General features: G+C 36.7%; 2 protein-coding genes across 2 annotated transcripts; both read left to right on the top strand.

Moving 5' to 3' along the window:
• The first annotated feature begins 1169 nt into the window (after window positions 1-1169).
• Window positions 1170-2265, top strand: LOC145797869 (uncharacterized). The gene is made up of 3 exons (XM_082885301.1): window positions 1170-1583; window positions 1669-1695; window positions 1789-2265. Exons 1-3 carry the CDS (start codon window positions 1170-1172, stop codon window positions 2263-2265), a joined length of 918 nt encoding a protein of 305 aa, XP_082741427.1.
• Window positions 2266-9800: 7535 nt separating this feature from the next.
• On the top strand, window positions 9801-20253 carry LOC114286590 (protein IQ-DOMAIN 3). Its single transcript, XM_028229774.2, has 5 exons — window positions 9801-9958; window positions 18296-18388; window positions 18496-18801; window positions 19572-19799; window positions 20111-20253. The coding sequence occupies exons 2-4, from the start codon at window positions 18314-18316 to the stop codon at window positions 19674-19676; spliced, it is 486 nt and encodes a 161-aa protein (XP_028085575.2). The 5' UTR covers window positions 9801-9958; window positions 18296-18313; the 3' UTR covers window positions 19677-19799; window positions 20111-20253.
• The last annotated feature ends 207 nt before the right edge of the window (window positions 20254-20460 follow it).

Genomic DNA, 20460 nt, shown 5'->3' on the forward strand with positions numbered 1-20460 from the left:
TGGAGGGGGTCTCAATCATGACCCATATCCTATGTGGTAAAAAAATTAGTTAGGTAATTTTGTAAATAAATGTACTTTTTTAACAAAATCTTAGAATATGAATGATCTAAATAAGTATACTTTTAGACTTTTTATAAAAAGATATGCAGAAAAATAGAGAGGAGATGTAACCCAAAAAAGATAAAAATAATGTTTATATAACACACCCCAAACAAATAATTTTTAATAATTTTGTAATTAATATTATAAAATTTTGTGATAAAATTTTACTAATTTATAATAGGTTGCGTGTGGTATAGGTTTCTCATCTAAGACCATCTCCAACGGTGAACCAAAATTGATATCAGATTTAAATTTTGATGAAAAATGTACTTTTCCATGCTCCAACCGTTACATCAAATGAATATCAAAATAAGAAATCAGTAAAAAAAGTATCAAACTGAGAACAAGTTCTGGATTTTACCAAATCACTGTTACTGACCGTTGAAAGAGATACATCGGTTGCCCGGCCGGTTGACCAACCGGTCAACCGGTTCATCAGATTAGGCGACGGGTTTGGACTGTGAGGGGTTTGAACTGGCTGAACTGATGGGTTTGAACTGGTGCGTGGCCTGAGCTGTGTAGGTGAACCGGTCGACCGGCTGGTTGACCATCCGGTCGCCCGGTCTACGCATGAGAATGGTACTGCCTTGAACAGGTTTGGTTTGACAGGTTTGGTTTGAACAGGTAGAATTGTGGACTTGGAATAATTTGAAATAATTTGAAGGGTGATATAAATTTCAATTTCATTGAAAATATAATTCAAATTGTTATCTTTTATATAAATATTTTAAAATTAGTCGTTTTAGTAAATTTACCGTTGGATGGACAGAGTCTTTTGATAATTTGCCGCTCATATACATATTTTAAAAAGTAGCCGTTTTAATAAATTTACCGTTGCATGAACAGAGTTTTTTTAAAATTTACCGTTGATAATGTGTGCTATAAAATATATCAGTTTTGTATATCAAGATGACAGAGTCTTTTATTTTGAGAAGAGCATTACATTGTATGTTGTGAATTTTGTTTCTTCTGTGATTTTTCTCCTTTGAAACTTTAATTTATATTGTGTATCATTCTAATATTTTTTACTATTTTACATATTGTATGTACTGTATTTTTTTGAAGTTATGGAAGATTTTCAAATGTTTGAAGAATCACAAATGTTTCAGCACAACACTGATATTAATTTTATGTCGGAAACTTCGCGAGAACAGAACACACAGAGCAGTGATAATCATTTCATTTCAGAAACTTCTCGTGTTTCTCGTGGTAAAGCATTTACAATTATAGAAGATGAAACTTTATGTAGATCTTGGTTAGCAGTCTCTCAAGATCCCATTACTGGTAATAGTCAGACTATGGTTATATTTTGGGAACGAGTACTTGTTAATTTTAATTCACAATTGAGTGGTGAATCAAATCGAAACCGTATTTCTTTGTCTCACCGTTGGTCTGCCATGCAAAAAGCAATTAATAAATTCTGTGGTTTTCTTGAACAAATTCAACTGAGGCAACAAAGTGGAACAACTGAGGCAGACATGGTAACATTTATTTGTGTTATTAAATATCAAATTTCTTCTGTAAATGCATATTTGTTATTAAAATTGTTGTAATTTTTTCTTGTAGGTCGCTGAAGCAAAGCGGATGTATCATGTAATACAGAAAAAACACTTCACATTTGATACATGTTGGGATATTTTGCGCTGAAGTTGTAAGTGGGATGAATTTTGAACACAATCCAAAAAGAGTACGCAACATGCTTATCCATGTTCTAATCCACCAACTGGAGAATCTGATGCATTTCAATCCAACCAGAATAATGTTCTGCACGAAGAACCATCTAATCCATCAACACGACCAATTGGTACTAAAGCAGCGAAAGAGAAGTTGAAGAATCAAACAACCCACGATAGTAGATTTGATGAAATGGCTGCCAACCAATCCAAACTGGTTGAAGTGTTATCAACTATTTCTGCTAGAACTATTGAGCGAGATGAACAAAAGGCGATCGACCGTAACCAGAAAGCTGCAGACCGTCGAAGAAGGGCTGAAGATAGGGAGGAACAACTAAAACTCCTATCTATGATGAATGAAAGAGAACAACGAAATGAAGATCATAAAATAATGTCAATGGACATGACAAATTTAAATCCAATGCAAAGGGCGTACTACGAAGATCTTCAACGACAGATTTTATTTCGAACAACTAATAGATTACCTTGAAAGGTTCTGTATTTACTGGTTTCATCTATTGGTGTCATCTATTGGAAAAGGAAACGGAAAAACTGTGTACAATTATATGAAATGTCTTACTTGCGTTTTCTATATATGTAAAATTAGAAATTAATTAATTTGTGCTTAGTTTTTGTTTCTTGAGATGGTTGCGATCTATTCTCTACTGCTTCTTTGGATACCATATTGATTGGTAAAAACAAAACACACCAATTGCTAAGTACTTATCATGAATGCAATTCTTCTTCATGGATATGTCAGATAAGGGGCTCATATATTTTTTTTTCTTCTACAATTTCCTACAACTATCTAAATGGGTGTTGTTCTTCTGTTACGCAATCAAGTCCAATGGGCTACATCTTCATATTGTTATAGATGATTATAATTCCAAGGTTTTATAATTTCACCCTTCATTCAATCTGCGTCTTATCTTCATCTCAATGAATCTCCTCTGTCTGATTTCTCAAATAAGAATATGTTGTACATGTACATACAGTATTACAGATAACTACTTACATATAAATACATCCTTTATTCTTTTCTTTGGTTACCATTACACCTTTCAAAAACTTTCATACAAATTTAAGTAATCAGAAACATTAATAACATATTACAGATTATGGTATGAGTGAAGGTCGAAAAGATGGTGCTAAAGTAATACCCAAGCAAGATCATTTTATATCACATAATATTACAAAATCAGTACATTCATAAAAGAAATTTACCTAACAAAAGGTTGTGAAAATAATACAAGACAAAACAATGGAAACACATAATGGCACACCGATCAGCAGTCATTATCTGGTTGTGGTGGAGGAGGGAAGTAGTGATGGTATATGTCATTTACACGATGCTCAATTCTATCAATGCGATTGTTTGCCATGTCATGACCTCTTCCAATGTCCAAACGAAACTCACCAAATTGTTCAATTAATGAGTTCTGTGCAGTGGCAAATGTCTCAAACTGAGTACCCAACGAATTGACCTGATTAGCCATTTGATGTTCCCATTCAACGCGTTGATTATAACGTTGTTCTTCTATGGCCAAAAAATCAGTCCAATATTGAGGTGGTTCAGTTGATGGCATCACATTGACAGGAGGATCTTGTCGACCATCATCTGGTGGGACTTCATCCTCTGAATCTTCTGCAGCATTATCATTTCCCATTAAATTGGCGGCTGCACCAGCACGATTCACAGTATATTGCGTAATGGGTGAACGGATTTTGATCTCCATTTCATTTGCAAGATGAACCTTAAAATATTTGAAAATTTTTGTCAAGAGCGCCCCAAACAGTAATGACCGGCCCATTTCTGGATTTGCCAGCACCATTTCTTTCATAATTATGTAAGACACATCTAACTTCTGCCCAACCTCAAAACAGTATAACAAATAGGCATTAAAATATGGGACCGCATCATGATGTCCTTTTTTCGGAGTGACATTTTCTACAATCCACCGGTGGAGGATGGGAAGATAAGATTTTAAATGTCTTGCTTGTAGACTAGTTCCAGTAAATCTGTTCTGACATATAGTAGTATATACATCAGAACCATTACCGACAATATTAACTAACTCAGCCTCAGTCTGAAAATAGGTATTTTCTTCACCTACCTCAACTCCAATAATGCGTGCCAAAGTAGGAACATCAAACTGTACACCCTTTCCTTTCACATATGAGAAAAGAGTAAAATTTCCATCTTCTTCATGAGTAACTCTTAGGTGAACATAAAAAAGGGATACTAGCCGTGGATATACCTTTTGGGGTAAATTAATTAAATTTAGCCATCCCATTGATTCAAGTTTACTAACTAGTAGTGCATCATATTGAGGTGGCAGATTGACCCTCCTCCCTGTTACAATAGGTCGGCTTGAGAAATTTTGAAAGGCTAGTTCATGACTTTCACTGAGAAATTCATCTGTAGGATATGACTGATTTTGAGGCTGCTGTTGTTCGCGTCGTTGAGGGTTAGAACTTTCACCAGCTTCTGTTCTCACTCTTTTAGTTCTAGGCATGATGTAAATATCTGTTGAATTTTAATAAAAATGTGCTATAATGAAGTAATTAACATAAACACTGTCTTTTAATTCTTAAATGCTTACTGAAAACATGAACTTAGAATTAAAATGTAGACATGTATTTTTAATGAAGCATGGCCACTGAAAATTTAAGAACATAGTAATGTAGTATAAAAGCATGCAGACTCTCTATTCAGTACATATCAAATGAATGTAGCTCATGTTTTAAAACATGAGCACTGAAAATTCAGTATTGTAGTTCAGGTTTTAGTAAATTACATTCATTTTATAGAACTACAAAGTAACATCAAGTACAAATCAAAATATTGTTCTGTAGTGCAGGTTTTAATAAACAATATTCATTTTAAAAACATTAAAGTAACATGAAGAAAAAATCAAAATATTGATCTGTAGTTGAGGTTTTAATAAACTAATGTCATTTAAAAAACATTAAACTCAACTCTTGTTCTGTGGTTGAGGTTTAAATGAACTACATTAATTTTCAAGACATGAAAGTAAAAAACATTCATTTTCAAAACATGAAAGTAAATAAACTCATGTTCTGTGGTTGAGGTTTTAATAAATTACATGTATTTCGAAAACAAGAAAGTAACATCAAGTGAAACTTAAACAACATTAATTTAGAAAACATGAAAGTAACATATAGTGAAATTATGTTCCTGTCTTCTGTAAACCAGTTGAAGAATTGAGTGGCATGCAAACTGGAACGAAAAAAAAAAAAATAAATTGAAAGGGCCGGTTGACCAACCGGTTGCCCCGTGAATCACCTTGCTCCAATAATGCTGCCTTTTTATTCTGTTTTGATGATCTGCCTTGTTTTGATGATCTGCCTTGTTCCTCTGTTCCTACTGATGCTGCTTTCGTGATGATGGAGATTCACACTTGAAAATGTAGAGTGTGTGGTTAGAGGCCTTCAGTGAAAACATGTGAAATGTGAATGTGGTGATGGCAATGTTCAGATGATATAGAGGATGGTAGGTGGTTGAATTGATATCTTCTGAATGGTAGGTGGTTCAATAAATGATTTTATATCATATAGTTCAATGTCTGTAGGGTCAATGTTGAATGTGGCAGAAAAGTAGGTTGAATGCATCAACATCAAAGTCATTTACGGATGGCACAAATAATTGATGCCACAAATAATGCAGAAATAATTTATGGAATGACACAAATAATTGATGCCACAAATAATGTATGGCATAAATACATTGAGTAATGCACACATAATGTATGCATTGAATAACGAAAATGCATTGAATTTAAAATAAATATACATACAAATACATTGAATATACATACTGAAATGCATGCAATCAGTCCAATTATAAATATTGAAGATAAATCCTTACAAAAAAAATTATTAGAATGCACAAATAATGGCATGCATGATGAATCCCACGAGCCACACCCTTACTTAATTGAATGCTTCATTTGATGAAAAAATTGAATGCCCCAATCCTCACTTCTTAAAAATGCCAAACCCTTAATCATCAACTCTTTTTAAAAATTCCAAACCTATTCCCAAAAGTTTGAGAATCACGAATTTGGTAAAAAGCTTTTGTTTTTTGCGTTGATTTGATGAAACAAATGTAAAAGTTTGATGTAGATTGGAGGTGATTTTTACTAAATTTGTCATCAAATTTTAATTTGATAAAAGATTGAAGATTCTTAGGAAATGTGTGATTCACTGTTTAAGGATGGAAGGGAATCAATGAGTAATGGTAGGAATATAAATACAAAACACGAGACAGATATGTCTCATATGAAATGTGATGTACATGATATGAGATCCACATATAACACTCATTTCATGTAAAACATATATGTCATATTTTATATTTCATATTTGTGTTCCTACACTTATTGGGGAATCAATAGTGAACCAAACTTGCAACTCCAAAACAGAATTATAGAACTCCAAAACAGAATTGTCATACTGGAATAAATTATTTTGATGATTGTTATAAATTGAACAGAGAATAATTATGAATATTGAAGATTGGATCACCACAATAGCACATCTAATCACATAACTTCTGCGTTACTTGGTTAATATAGTGCATCATAATGAAGATTACAAACAAGACAACCTTCTATTTCTTTACTAAACAAAATTACAAAATATATCTGTGGTGAATCTAGTTTTCACCGCGAAGATGCCACATATGTTCTATTAAATCATTACGGAGGGCATGATATGCATTTTTATCCCTAATACCTAAATGACGAGACAAAAATGATTCAAAGTCATTGGTAGGAGTAGAGGAAAGTTGCACTGGTGTGTTGGTAGATGAAATTTCATAATCAAAATCAAGGTGCTCCTCCCTCTCATCTTCAACAATCATATTGTGTAATATAATGCAAGTCTTCATTATGTTGGCAAGCATTTTCGGATCCCAAAAACGTACAGCACCACCTATAATTGCGAATCGAGATTGGAGGACTCCGAATGCCCGCTCGACATCTTTCCTGGCAGACTCTTGCATCATTGCAAAATGTTGTCTCTTTGCTCCTTGGGGAGAAGAAATTGTTTGAACCAGTGTTGCCCATTGCGGGTATATACCATCAGCAAGGTAATAACCCATATCGTAACTATGTCCATTAACAGTGTAGTGGACAGAGGGAGCCTTACTTTGGGCAAGATCAGAAAACAAAGGTGACCGGTCTAATACATTCAAGTCATTGTGTGACCCAGGCATTCCAAAAAATGCATGCCAAATCCATAAGTCATAAGAAGCTACTGCTTCAAGAATAATGGTTGGCTTTTTTTGATGGCCTACGTATTGACCTTGCCATGCTTTTGGACAATTTTTCCACTCCCAATGCATGCAATCTAAACTTCCCAACATACCCGGAAACCCCCGAACCTCGCCAATAGCAAGTAACCTAGCAATGTCAGTTGGTGTCGGAGATCTCAGATATTCTACTCCAAAGATTTCAATGACTGAATAACAAAATTGTTGCAAACTTTGAATCACAGTGCTTTCCCCAATACGTATGTAATCATCAACTGCATCTGCTGCGACACCGTATGATAATATTCTCATCGCTGAAGTCATTTTTTGTAGGGCAGATAATCCAAGTACATGAGTTGCATCTTGTTTTTGAATAAAATATGGATTGTGTGCTTCGATTGCATTCAAAATTCGCAAATACAAAGGACGACGCATTCGAAAACGTCTCCGAAATATTGTAGGTGAATACACTGGATTTGCAGCAAAATAATTTGCAAACAATCTGTCATGACCTTGCCTTCTATCTCTGCGTATATACTTGTGACCTACAATAGAACCCCCTATTTTCTTTGAGCTATCACTTGACTTAAGAATCTGAAGCATACTACTGGTATTCTGCTCATAAGCTGCTAAAAGTGTGATCATATATTCATCATCAGACTCCTCAACAGAGGAGGAGGAAGAAGAAGAGGATGAAAATGAAGTAAATATTATGGATTTCAAAGTATCCATTACCCTCTGTTTTTGTTTAAGATATGATCCTTGTGTAGTTGTCTAAGATATGATCCTTGTGTAGTTGTCTGGCATATAAATAATAATGTGTTTATATGAGATTTTGGTAAGCCAATGGAGGGAAAAACAAATAGCAAAATAATTAGGAACAGAAATGGAGGGAAATCAAAAAAGAAAAAAAATAAAAAAATAAAGATTACCGGTCGACCGGCCGGTTGACCGGCCGGTCAACCAACCGGTCGCCCCCTACCAGTTCACATCGGTCAGTTCACTTGGTTGGTTCAAAAAGTTCAGTGGTTGGTTTAACACAGTTCAGAAAGGTTTTTTAAAAAAAAAAAAAATTCCTCTACCCGGTCGACTATCCGGTTGTCCTGACTGATATTTGATGAAGGTGAACCGTTGGAGCGTGAAGTATCAAATTCAGGAAATGGCCATTTTTTAACTCAGATTTGATGAAATATTAGGTTAACCGTTGGAGTTGCTCTAATAGTACGAAAATATATGATAGCTTTATTTTATTTTTTCGACACAAAATAGATGGATACACGATCAACCACTATTCTACTAGACCAGGAGAATAGATCAGAGAGAGTAAATTGCACTTCACCTTTTAAAGTATTAGTGAATTCTCACAATGATCCTTAAAAGATTGTTTTTTTCGATTTGGTCTTCAAAGTATCCAAAATTATTTCTAATTTGCCCTAGTAACAACAACTGTTCAAAATTTGACGGAGTTTCAAATTTAGGTATTGTTTGTCATAATAACAAATCTAGTAACAACAACTGTTTAAAAAGTTACTATCCTATTTAAGTCACATTGTCTTATTTAAGTCATATCACCTCTCTACCACATCACTTCAAACCCAACCTATATCCAACTCATATTTCATAAAAAATCATAAAGTGTACTTATTTTGATCATCCTAAACCACCCTGTAGCCAATAAACTAATGCAACTGATAAGGTGTTTCTATCATACAATTTATGTTGGTTCCATTTTAATTAGCAATGTTTTGATATTAAAACGTTATGTTAGTTTGTTAAAAAAAAAGTATGTATGTATAGCATTATTCTTGACAAAAAATACGTGCATGCTACATTGTGGCACATGCCGACATGTGACATTTTATTTGATCCAAACTTGAGGGTAACTTGTGAAAATAGTACAAAAATTACTTTTTCATATTAATACTTTCAATATTTGTTTGTTTGTTTCTTTTTTTGTTTGTTTGTTTGTTTTTGTTTTGTTTTTGTTTTTTTTTTTAATATTCTTAAAGTATTAGTATATTTTTTGTTCTATTTATACCAAAAAAAAAAAGGAAGGAAAAACTGGTGCCTATTGTTGGCTAACCATCTCAATTTTGTCATTGTATATAAGAAAAAATGTTATATTTGACGGGCCAATATGAAAGAAATATAATATTTAACAAATTAATTATCTTCACATATTATTCTCCAGTTCGAGTTGGGTAAAATGTGATGCTTGGCTAAGTAAATAGCACTGTATTGCATTTTCTTGCAAATTTTAAAGAGAAAATGATATTTTAGTGTAGTGACCAAAAAATTATGGGTATGTTTAGTTTGCATTTAGGAGATAAGTTTTAGAAAAAAAGTTTAAAAAAATTGTTTGGTTTGAGTTTTTTTTAAAAAAATTATAAAATTACTTTGTCTCTCTTACACATCAATCAATCACTTTTTCTCTTTCCTGTCTCCTTCTCAATCACTTTTTCTCTCACACACATCTACTCAAATTCTCTCAAAATATCAAATTATCCCAAACTCTCAAAAAAATAACTCTCCCAAAATATACAACCAAACAAACCAAAAAAAATTTTAAACTCTCTCCTCAAATTTTTTTTCAAAAACAACTCTCCTAAAAATAAACCAAACAAGCACTATATTTTTCTGGTGATACAACTTTTCTATGTACATAATGCAAATCTATTCTTGTAGAAATAGTTAATGTTGCCGTAATAAAAAATAAAAAATAAATAAAAAAAACCACCCCACCCTTTCTGTTATTCTTGTCTTCCTTAAGTTCCCTGTCGCCGAAGTTTTCTTTGCTGATCTCTCTCTCTCTCCCTCCTCTTTGTGTACTCAGTGTTCTCAAGTTCTCTTTCAGAAAACTTCAAAACTAGCACAGATCTGCCTGCATTCTCCAAATTTTCATTTGCAGGTACCCAACTGATTCCTATCATTTTGTTGAGGATGTGAAATAAAACATTTTACAACAACTTTGTTCTCTTTCTTATTCTCTTTCTCTTTGTTTCTCTGGGTTATGATTATAATGTTTTCTAAATTAGAAAGTTTGAACTGGGTCTCATGTTTTCTTCAAGATTTTGCATTTTCAACTTCTGGGTATTGCAACATTTGTTGTCTTCAACAAGGATTGGATAATTGGGTTCAAATCTTTTCCTTTCCTTTTCTTATTTTCTTGGAAAATTTGATGTGACGCCATTCATTTCTCATTATTTTGTGAAGTTCTGCATCTGGGTCTCTCACGATTGGTTGCCTGTCCAATGAATTGGATAATTTGGTCCACAAGTTTCTTCTACTTTATTGATGATTTTCTTATAAAGCTGTAAATAATGGAACAAATTGGTTGTCTTCATTTAAGATCTGTTCTAAAATTTTAGAACTTGTGAATTTATTTAGGCATTTACAACTGTGTGATTATTAAATCTGTTGGTTCTCTCTTTTTCTTTCTTTCTTTTTTTTTTTTTAATTTTTTATTTATTTTTTCAAATAAACATCAATTGCACACTATATTTTCTTGGATTTGGTTTTCAATACATGTGCCTTTTTCTTTTTTCTTTTTTTGGTTCATTTGATATATTCTAGGATTGTAGTTTCATAAATGCCTGTTTGTTTCTGTAAACTAAAAAAATACAGAATATGCAGCGGATTAAAATGATCAGATCATACCTTCTTGATGATAGAACCTTCTTGGATAAATCACGTGCTTCCAGGAAACTTCTTGATGAACCAACCCAGCAGTGGAGTGATATCACAGATTGAATATCACCCACACTAACCACAGTGTCAAAGACTTGATCGTTGTGTTTTTGGGAGAGAGTCAGTGTATGGGTTGAAACAGACTCAACGTTTTTTCTCTCTTGGATTACCCATAACCATATAACAAATATTTAATATATTATAATATCTATCCATATCAGTTAAGATACAGATAATATCTAATATATATTATATCTATCTATATCAGTTCAAACTGATAACGTCTGTTTCAAGAGTGGTTATCCTAAATAGGTTTGATTTCAAATTCAAAACCTATTTGGATAAGGATTCAAAATCAAATTTAATGGTCATGCCACATGGGCGCCCATTACTAACATCTCCCACTCGCACATGAGTTGGCATGACACTGCCACATCTCTATCTCAATCTCCCCAAAAAACGAACAATCTCATACTAGCCAATGCACCGTGCGACCGCTGAGAACACCTGGAAGTGGGAGCTCTATACTAGAAACTCAATATGAGTCAGCACAGAGACATCAACCCAAAAAGAACAGAAATAGTGTCTCATGTACCCAGACCCATCTAGCTACATCAGTCCAAAAACATCTCTAATCCCTCAAAGAGCATGTTTGACTCTCCTAGGTCCCGCATTATATTCACACCCAATCAGCATCCTATAAAGAGCGATGTGAGTTGTCGACAGTGAATATAGAGCAGAGATGTAGAACTAGATGATCTTCCCTTCACCCTCATATCATTCAATTTGAAATTGACCGCTTTCCCAGTAATGTCCCTTAAAGCCGAATCATACATGACCGCAGGCAACATACCAAAGTAGCTGAACATCAACTCCTCATCTTATGACATAGTCAAAGGTCACAAAAGGCACAAAGTAAAGTCATTTAGGAAAAATGACTTTTAGGACTCACACGGTGAAGAAGCAGGGATCCATTCTTTCACCTCGCTAACGGGTCGATAAGCACATGCAGTATGAATGCATGTTATAGTGGAGTTACTCTTCCAAAGAGTGATGTTAAACTCACACACCATACAGATCTTAGTCTAGTCGCTCTTAAGCGCACGAGTCGCTTCCTAGCGTCTAACTCGAATTCTCTATTTGCTCGCCTCTCAGGCATCAAATGAGATCTCGCATCTGGCTATCCATAACAGACATATCATGGAAAAGTGGGTACTCTCATATCCATGGTCGGTCTCTAACAAGACCTCATCTTGGCTCCAACCAAGGCGACATAGCTAGTGGATAATTTTAGCTTCTAGTCTCATCCTTACTCGCTACCCAACGCTAAGGGCGATTGCTCGTGTGAGTGAGCCAATCTTGCCTGCTAACATCAATTTAATTGTTTTGTGTATGCTAATTCACAAACCATTACTAAAAGTAGTAAACATAAATGTGTGATAGAAACAAGTATGAATACTAATGGCATAAATATCCCCAAAAATGAGTTCAACTGAATACACAAAAAAAAATCACCACCTACGTAGTCCTAAAGCCCTAACATGAATAAGATAAACATCTCTAGCAATGGGCTTAGTCAAAGGGTCCGCAACCATGCGACTCGTAGGGATGTGCTCCAGGATCACTTCTTTCTGCGCCAAAATATCTCTGATAAAGTCGAACCTCACATCAATGTGTTTGGTTCTGCCATGGTATTTAGGATCCTTAGCGTAAGCGAGTGCAGCCATGCTGTCACAATGAATAGTCACAGGGTCTGAAGTGTGTGTGACAACATCCAAATGTTGAAGGAATCTCCTCAACCACACGGCTTCCTGAACGGCAGATGAACAAGCCACAAACTCAGCCTCCATAGTCGATAAGGCGATACACGATTGCTTCTTACTGCTCCAAGAAATAGCACCATCGCTAAGCATGAAAGCATATCCTGAAGTAGACTTACGCTCATCTAGGTCTCCTCCCCAGTCAGCATCACAATAGCCAACTAGATGTAGATCTGAACTCTGGTAGCAAAGTGTGTAATCTGCAGTCCCTCTAAGATATCGTAATATCCTCTTAACTGCTTTCCAATGAGCTGGTCCTGGGTTGGATTGGTAACGACTCACCAATCCGACTGCATAGCAAATGTCAGGACGTGTACACATCATAGCATACATCAAGCTTCCAACCGCATTTGCATAGGGAACACGGGGCCATCTTTTCATTTTCTTCTTGAGTCTTAGGACCCATATCAAGGCTTAGGCTCTCGCCTTTTGCAACAGGAGTGTCAATGGGTTTGCAGCTCTGCATCTGGAACCGCTCTAGAATAGTCTTAATGTAAGTCTCTTGAGACAAACCAAGAAGTCTCCTAGAGCGATCCCTAAGGATCTTAACACCGAGCACATAACTCGCCTCACCCATGTCCTTCATTTCAAATGTAGAGAACAACCACATTTTAGTGGCGACAATCATCTCCTTGTCATTTCCAGCCAATAATATGTCATCTACATATAATGACAATATCAGAAAAATGTCCTTGGACCGCTTAACGTACACACAGTGATCTTCATCAATCATCGTAAACCCATTTGAAACAATGGCTCGATGAAATCTCAGATTCCACTGTCTGGATGATTGCTTTAAGCCATAAATAGATTGTTGAAGCTTGCAAACTTTGCGCTCCTGACCTACTGCCACAAAGCCTTCTGGTTGATCCATATAGATCTCTTCATCCAATTCTCCATTGAGAAATGCAGTTTTAACGTCCATCTGATATAGCTCTAAGTCCAACTGAGCTACTATGGCCAGGATTAGGCGAATAGAGGCAAACCTTACAACTGGTGAAAAAGTTTCCTCATAGTCCACACCCTCTCGTTGGGTGTAACCTTTCGCCACTAGGCGAGCCTTATACCTTTCTATGGAACCATCCGCCTTGCGCTTGATTTTGAGAACCCATTTGTTCCCAATAGTCTTGCGCCCTAGCGGCAAATCAACCAAGTCCCAGACATGATTTTTCTTCATAGACTCTATTTCTTCTTCCATTGCAGTACTCCATTCTTTACTAGCAGGGGATGAGAGAGCCTCTTTGAGATTCTTAGGCTCCATCTCATCACTCGGAGCAATCATGAATGCTTCCCCTTTAATCTCAAAACGACGACGGGGTATAGCTCCACGTTTGCTTCTACGTAGTTGAGAATCCTCATCCATTGGATCTAATCCATGGGTAGGTAGATCGCTCCCACTGTCCCTAGGAGCTTGAGGAATTATTTCCTCATTCTCTACTAAGCTACTAGGTGCGCCTTCAAGTAGATCCTCCATCTCGTAGAATTCCACTTCTCTAGTTACCTCTCCTCTGCTAGGGAAATCCTCCTCTAGGAAATCCACATCTCGCGACTCAATTTCAGTCACACTTCCATCCGGATGCTCCCCAACAAACACATAGCCCTTAGAATGCTCACTATAGCGAATGAAGATACACTTCTTTCCTCTAGGGCCCAACTTCCCAAACTTATGAGAAGCGTTGTGTATGTAAGCTGCCGAACCCCAAGGCCGCAAATTGCCCAAATCAGGCTTTTTGCCAGTCCACATCTCATATGGGGAGGAAGGAACTGATTTGGAGGGCACACGGTTAAGGACGTAGGCAGCAGTCAACAAAGCATCTCCCCAATAAGAAATTGGAAGATTAGCTTGCGCCATCATTGATCTAACCATGTCAAGCAATGTGCGATTCCTTCTCTCCGCTACACCATTTTGTTGCGGAGTCCTAGGAATTGTCAATTGCCTGATAACTCCTTTTTCCTCACAGAGCACTTTAAATTGCTCAGATAGATACTCACGTCCTCGGTCAGTCCTTAGAGCTTTAATGCTCTTGTCTAATTGATTCTCAACCTCATTAACATACCGTCTAAAGCAATCCAATGCTTCTGACTTGTGAGAAATCAGATAGACATGACCAAAACGTGTGCAATCATCTATAAATGTGATGAAATAAGGGGCTCCATGCCTTGCCCTCACATTCATTGGTCCACATATATCAGAATGAATAAGTTGCAATGGGATAGATGCCCTTATGGCTTTCCCAAATGGTTTTCTTGTTGCCTTTCCAGCAAGACAGTGCTCACAAGTAGGCAAAGTGACTCTAGCGAGTGGTCCTAAAAGACCTTCTCTAGCCAATCTAGTCATCCTGTCTTGCCCTATGTGGCCTAATCTAGCATGCCATCTCATAGAATCATTATCACAAAAAGATGCAATATTAGAAATAGAGCCATTGGCATTTTTATTAATACTAGAATCATCCACATCCAAAACTAAAAAAACCATCTGAAAGATAACCAAAACCATAAAAAATTGTTCCCAAATAAATGCTAACACCATTATTCTCAAAACAAAAGCTAAAACCAAGGCTCATCATGCTAATAACTGAAACTAAGTTTCGCCGAATATCCGGAGCATAAAGAACATCATGAAGATACAAGGTGCGCCCTCGTCGCATTTCCAGCTTGAATGTGCCTATGCCAAGCACCTCCACACTGGACTCGTTCCCCATGTAAACTTTTCTGCTCCCAGCAAGTACTCGACGATACTCAACGAACCCTACTCTGTCCCTCGCGATGTGGTCTGTTGCTCCGGAGTCTACAACCCAAAAATGAGGAGAATGAGCAATTAATGCTTGACTAGACACAAAGCATTGAATGCGAGAAATTAAGTAAGGGAGTACCTTCTTCTGCTCAGGGCAATCCCGAGCGAAGTGTCCTTCTTTGTTACAGTTAAAGCATGTCAATTTAGCCTTTGCCTTCTTACCACCTCTCTTGCCCCTACGCTTGAAATTTCTAGCGCCATTGGGCTTAAGCGCAGCCGCTGCTTGCTTCTTGGGGGCACCTTTTGCTTTTCCACATTTGAACTGAGAAGTCCTACGTGAGCTTGACTCAACCACCATAGCAGAACCATCAGACTTAGCCGCCTCAAGGCGCTCAGCCTCTAGCTCCAAATGACGCGATATGTCTTCGAATGTTTTCACACTCTCATTATGCATCATGTTCTGCTTCATCTGCTCCCAAGAATTTGGCAGAGAGCGTATCACAGCCTGTACTTGCTGCTCTTGAGTCAAATTATGCCCAGCAGCCGCAAGCTCACGTATCATGGCTGACATGACTCTCAAATGCTGCTTCATCGAGTGATGCGCCCTTTTCTGATATGAGTCAAACTTCATAGTCAGCCCACGTAGCTTTGCCAAAGAGGTAATACCAAACTTTTGCTTGAGAGCTTCCCACATCTCAAATGCAGTCGGGCAATGCTCAAACTCACTAATCAAGTCGTTGTGCATGCTGCTTAACATAGTAAAGCGCGCACACCGATCTTTGTTACGCCAAGTCTGAAAGGCTTCAAGATCACGACGATGTTGAGCTGTATTGCCCTGCTCTGGCTCAACCATCACTTGTTCAAGTGTGGTCAACACCTCTTGCTCATTGAGGAGGTATTGGATCTTACGGCGCCATATGTCATAATTGTCGCCATCCAATTTCTCTCCCTTAGTTAAGTCTGCCACCACTGACTTAGCAGCCATTTCTACATACAGAGTAAATAAAATGCGCAGGGGATATTAATGATAGCAACACAAAACAAAATATTTTGCAGCAAAAAGAATCTAAATTAAATAATGATAATTTTACACATGTCTCAAGATCGAAAATTTGCTAGGCTCGTAATCATCTCTTGCGCCTCTAGTGATGATTATCAAAATTTAATTTCATTCCATGCGCAAAAAAATAATCAAACAATCTCCCACTATCTATGGCATATACAAAGCATGATAAATTCCATACAATAGCATCTCAATATAAATTTGCAAACAACTCATGCTATATTTATTTAATGATGAAATTCAAATAAATAAATAAATAAATAATCATGCTTTAATTGCAACATATTAAAAAACCAAAAAAAATTGTATTTAATATGCAGATTATGCCATAATTAAAGTGTACATCATTTTTTGAAATTTTCTGGAATTTTCTGAAATTTTCTGGAATTTTAAATAACTAATTAAACACACATAAAATTAGAAATAAAAAATCCAGAAACTAGTAAACAGAAACAATATTCAGATTATGCCATAATTAAAATGTACATTGTTCTGAAATATTCTGAAATTTTTCTGAAATATTCTGGAATTTTAAATGACTAATAAATACACATAAAATTAGAAATAAAAAATCCAGAGACTGATAAAATGAGACAATATTACCAGTAAATAATAAAACCTTTCAGAAGTCTACAATAAATATTTCAGCCCCAGAAAATTATTTATGCAATACCAGAATCATTTTAAAGCATAAAAAATGAATTATTAACACAGGAAAAATAATTTATATTTTCTGAAAATTTTCAAAATTTTACATAATGTAGAAAAATTAATTCTGAGTCTAACAGTATAAGCCACGCATAAAACAAATATGTAATGAATTAATTATGATCATTTAACGCAGTTAAGAATTAAAAACAAAACAAACAGTGCCTGATCGCCAGCAGCCAAGCCAGCCGAGGAAAACGGCGTGGCTCAGCACGCGGCTCGGCTCGAGGCTCGGCTCACGGCTCGGCTCGCGGCTCAGCGCGCGGCTCGGCTCGCGGCTCGGCTCGCGGCTCAGCGCACGGTTCGACTCGCGGCTCAGCGCGCGGCTCAGAGCACGGCGCGCGTGCGTGGCGCGGAGGGTGCGCGCGTGGCTGCGCCGCTGACGCGCGCGTGAGAGCGCGTGCAAGCGCGTCGGTTGAGCAGCTGGCGCGTGGAGGCGCATGGCTGCGCGTGGAGGCGCGTGGAAACAGCCCACGGCGTCAGGTGGCGCGTGCAGGCCACGCGCCGCCTTCCAGGGTGTTTTCTGGTCCGATTTTTGTACTACCGGACTCCTTTTTTCAAAATAAAACTATTTATGATATGAAAAAAGACATTAAAGAACATAAAAAAAAATATTTTTATGCTCCTAATCTGAAAAAAAAAAATTTTCTACAAATATTCATGTGTATAATATATACATATACATATAAACGTATACACATGAGGAAAACACGAAAATATCCATTAACAGGCTCTGATACCAATGTAAACTAAAAAAACACAGAATATGCAGCGGATTAAAATGATCAGATCATACCTTCTTGATGATAGAACCTTCTTGGATAAATCACGTGCTTCCAGGAAACTTCTTGATGAACCAACCCAGCAGTGGAGTGATATCACAGATTGAATATCACCCACACTAACCACAGTGTCAAAGACTTGATCGTTGTGTTTTTGGGAGAGAGTCAGTGTATGGGTTGAAACAGACTCAACATTTTTTCTCTCTTGGATTACCCATAACCATATAACAAATATTTAATATATTATAATATCTATCCATATCAGTTAAGATACATATAATATCTAATATATATTATATCTATCTATATCAGTTCAAACTGATAACGTCAGTTTCAAGAGTGGTTATCCTAAATAGGTTTGATTTCAAATTCAAAACCTATTTGGATAAGGATTCAAAATCAAATTTAATGGTCATGCCACATGGGCGCCCATTACTAACAGTTTCCCAAGAAATGAACTGATTAGGAAATGGGGAAGAATGGGAGCTGGATTTCTGCAGTGAAGAAGGCTCTCAGTCCGGACTCAAAGGCTAAGAAAGACAAGGTTTTAGAATATTTCTATTTTCACTCTCTTCCATAAGCTCTATGTGTGTGTGTGTGTGTGTGTGTGTAATAGAACTGTGATTGATCAATGTGCAATTCTCTAAACAGAAAACCCATAAATCGAAGAACAAATGGTTTGGGAAACGAAAGAGCCCCTATCCGGGCTCTCCACCTAAAGAAACTGTATTGGCCATAACTCCAATAGAGGATGTGAAATTAACAGAAGCCGAAAATGAGCAAAACAAACATGCTTATTCTGTTGCCATTGCCACTGCCGTGGCTGCTGAGGCAGCTGTTGCAGCCGCTCAGGCTGCTGTTGAGATTGTTCGGCTCCCAGCCAAAGCCCGTTACTCTGGCAAATCGAAGGAGGAAGTTGCTGCAATCAAGATTCAAACAGCGTTCCGAGGATATTTGGTATTATTAGTTTCTCCCATAAAATGCCCATTTTTGTCTAATTTAGTTCATGAAGTACGCATTTTGTAAATGTTTTCTTCTTTTGTTTGCTTTGTCATGCTTTCTTAATATGCTGTTTTTTGTTTTGAGAAAATGCCAAATGTGCTTTTATGACATTTGTTGGATTTGACATCTTTTTACACTCGTGTATGGTTAAAATCTGGCCTGTAGCTCTAGCCAAACTGTGGGAATTTGTTTCATGAATATTGACTTCTGATAAATAGTTGAATTTCAGTTGTGCAGTGAGCATTATTAAACTGAATTTGCCTTCATATTGAGTCAATGGCATGTTCTGAATAATCATTTTTAACTCATTCTGCAGTTTGTTATCATTTTTATTTTTTATTTTTGCATTAATTGCTTATTTTAATGTCTGGACTTTTGCTAGTAAATGCAAAAAATCATCTACCATAATCTTTGAAGTGTTAATGGTTAAGTTAAGGTTTTCTACAAATCAAAATCTCCCACTCGATTAAATGTTTTTTGACAAGTATTTGCCTCATTAGGCTGTGTAAACCAAAACCCTATTCCAACTAGTTCCCCTGAAATATAAATTTGTATCAAATTAATACTAGTAACTAATCCCAACACGGAAGTATTGAAAAAACTCGCATAAGCAATAGAACTCAAATATCCTTGATCATGAGACATATAATTTCTGGTAAAAAGTAACCGCATGAGAAATGTTTATTGTTTAATGATGATTGGGGATTGGGTTCATTGTTTGTCAGGCAAGGAGAGCAGTGCGGGCCTTGAGAGGGCTTGTGAGGTTGAAGTCTCTTATACAAGGTCACTCTGTCAAACGACAAGCCATGACCACATTACGATGCATGTAGACTCTGGCTCGCGTGCAGTCTCAGGTTCGTGCAAGGCAGATCAGAATGTCAGAGGAGAACCAGGCTCTCCAAAGACAGCTCCAGCAGAAACACGAGAAAGAGCTTGCGAAATATAGAGCTTCTGTGAGTCCAATTATAAACACTAGTATTTATGATATATTTGTTTACCCATTTGGACGAATTTAAAATTTCAAATGTTGGCTGAATTCAAGGACAAGATTCCAAATTTAAAATTCTTTTTGTCTTGCCAACTTCCCTGAGTCTTTGTCCATTTATCTTTTTTTTTCTTTTTTTTTTTTTTTGAAAATTCATTTCACAAATAGAGAAACCTATGCGACATACAAATGGGCAACCAAAAGAAGAAAAATAATTTTTTTGTCACATCGGATATGTATCTGGTATTTTTGGGCTTAATTGAACAATTTTTACAATAGGTGGGAGAAGATTGGAATGATAGCGCGCAGTCTAAGGAGCAGATTGAAGCAAACCTACTGAACAAGCAGGAGGCTGCACTAGTTTGATGATCCCATAGATCATGTTGATCACACCTTGGAGAGGAGCGTCTAAGGCAGCTAAGCCGTTAGGTTCATCTTGGCCTTGAGGCGCAGCCTTAACGCCTCCTTCGATGTACTGGTCCAAACGCCCAATTGCCACCAATTCTTCTAAGTGCTACTTCAAAGGAACGCAATCTTCTGTGTGGTGCCTGCGCTCGTCATGGAATGTGAAGCGGTATCGCGGATTAAAGCCTCTTTGGACATCTCCTAGCTTAGCCAACCACCGAATG

Source organism: Camellia sinensis, chromosome 8 (assembly GCF_055761805.1).
Source record: "Camellia sinensis isolate YWXY chromosome 8, ASM5576180v1, whole genome shotgun sequence".
NCBI lineage: Eukaryota > Viridiplantae > Streptophyta > Magnoliopsida > Ericales > Theaceae > Camellia > Camellia sinensis.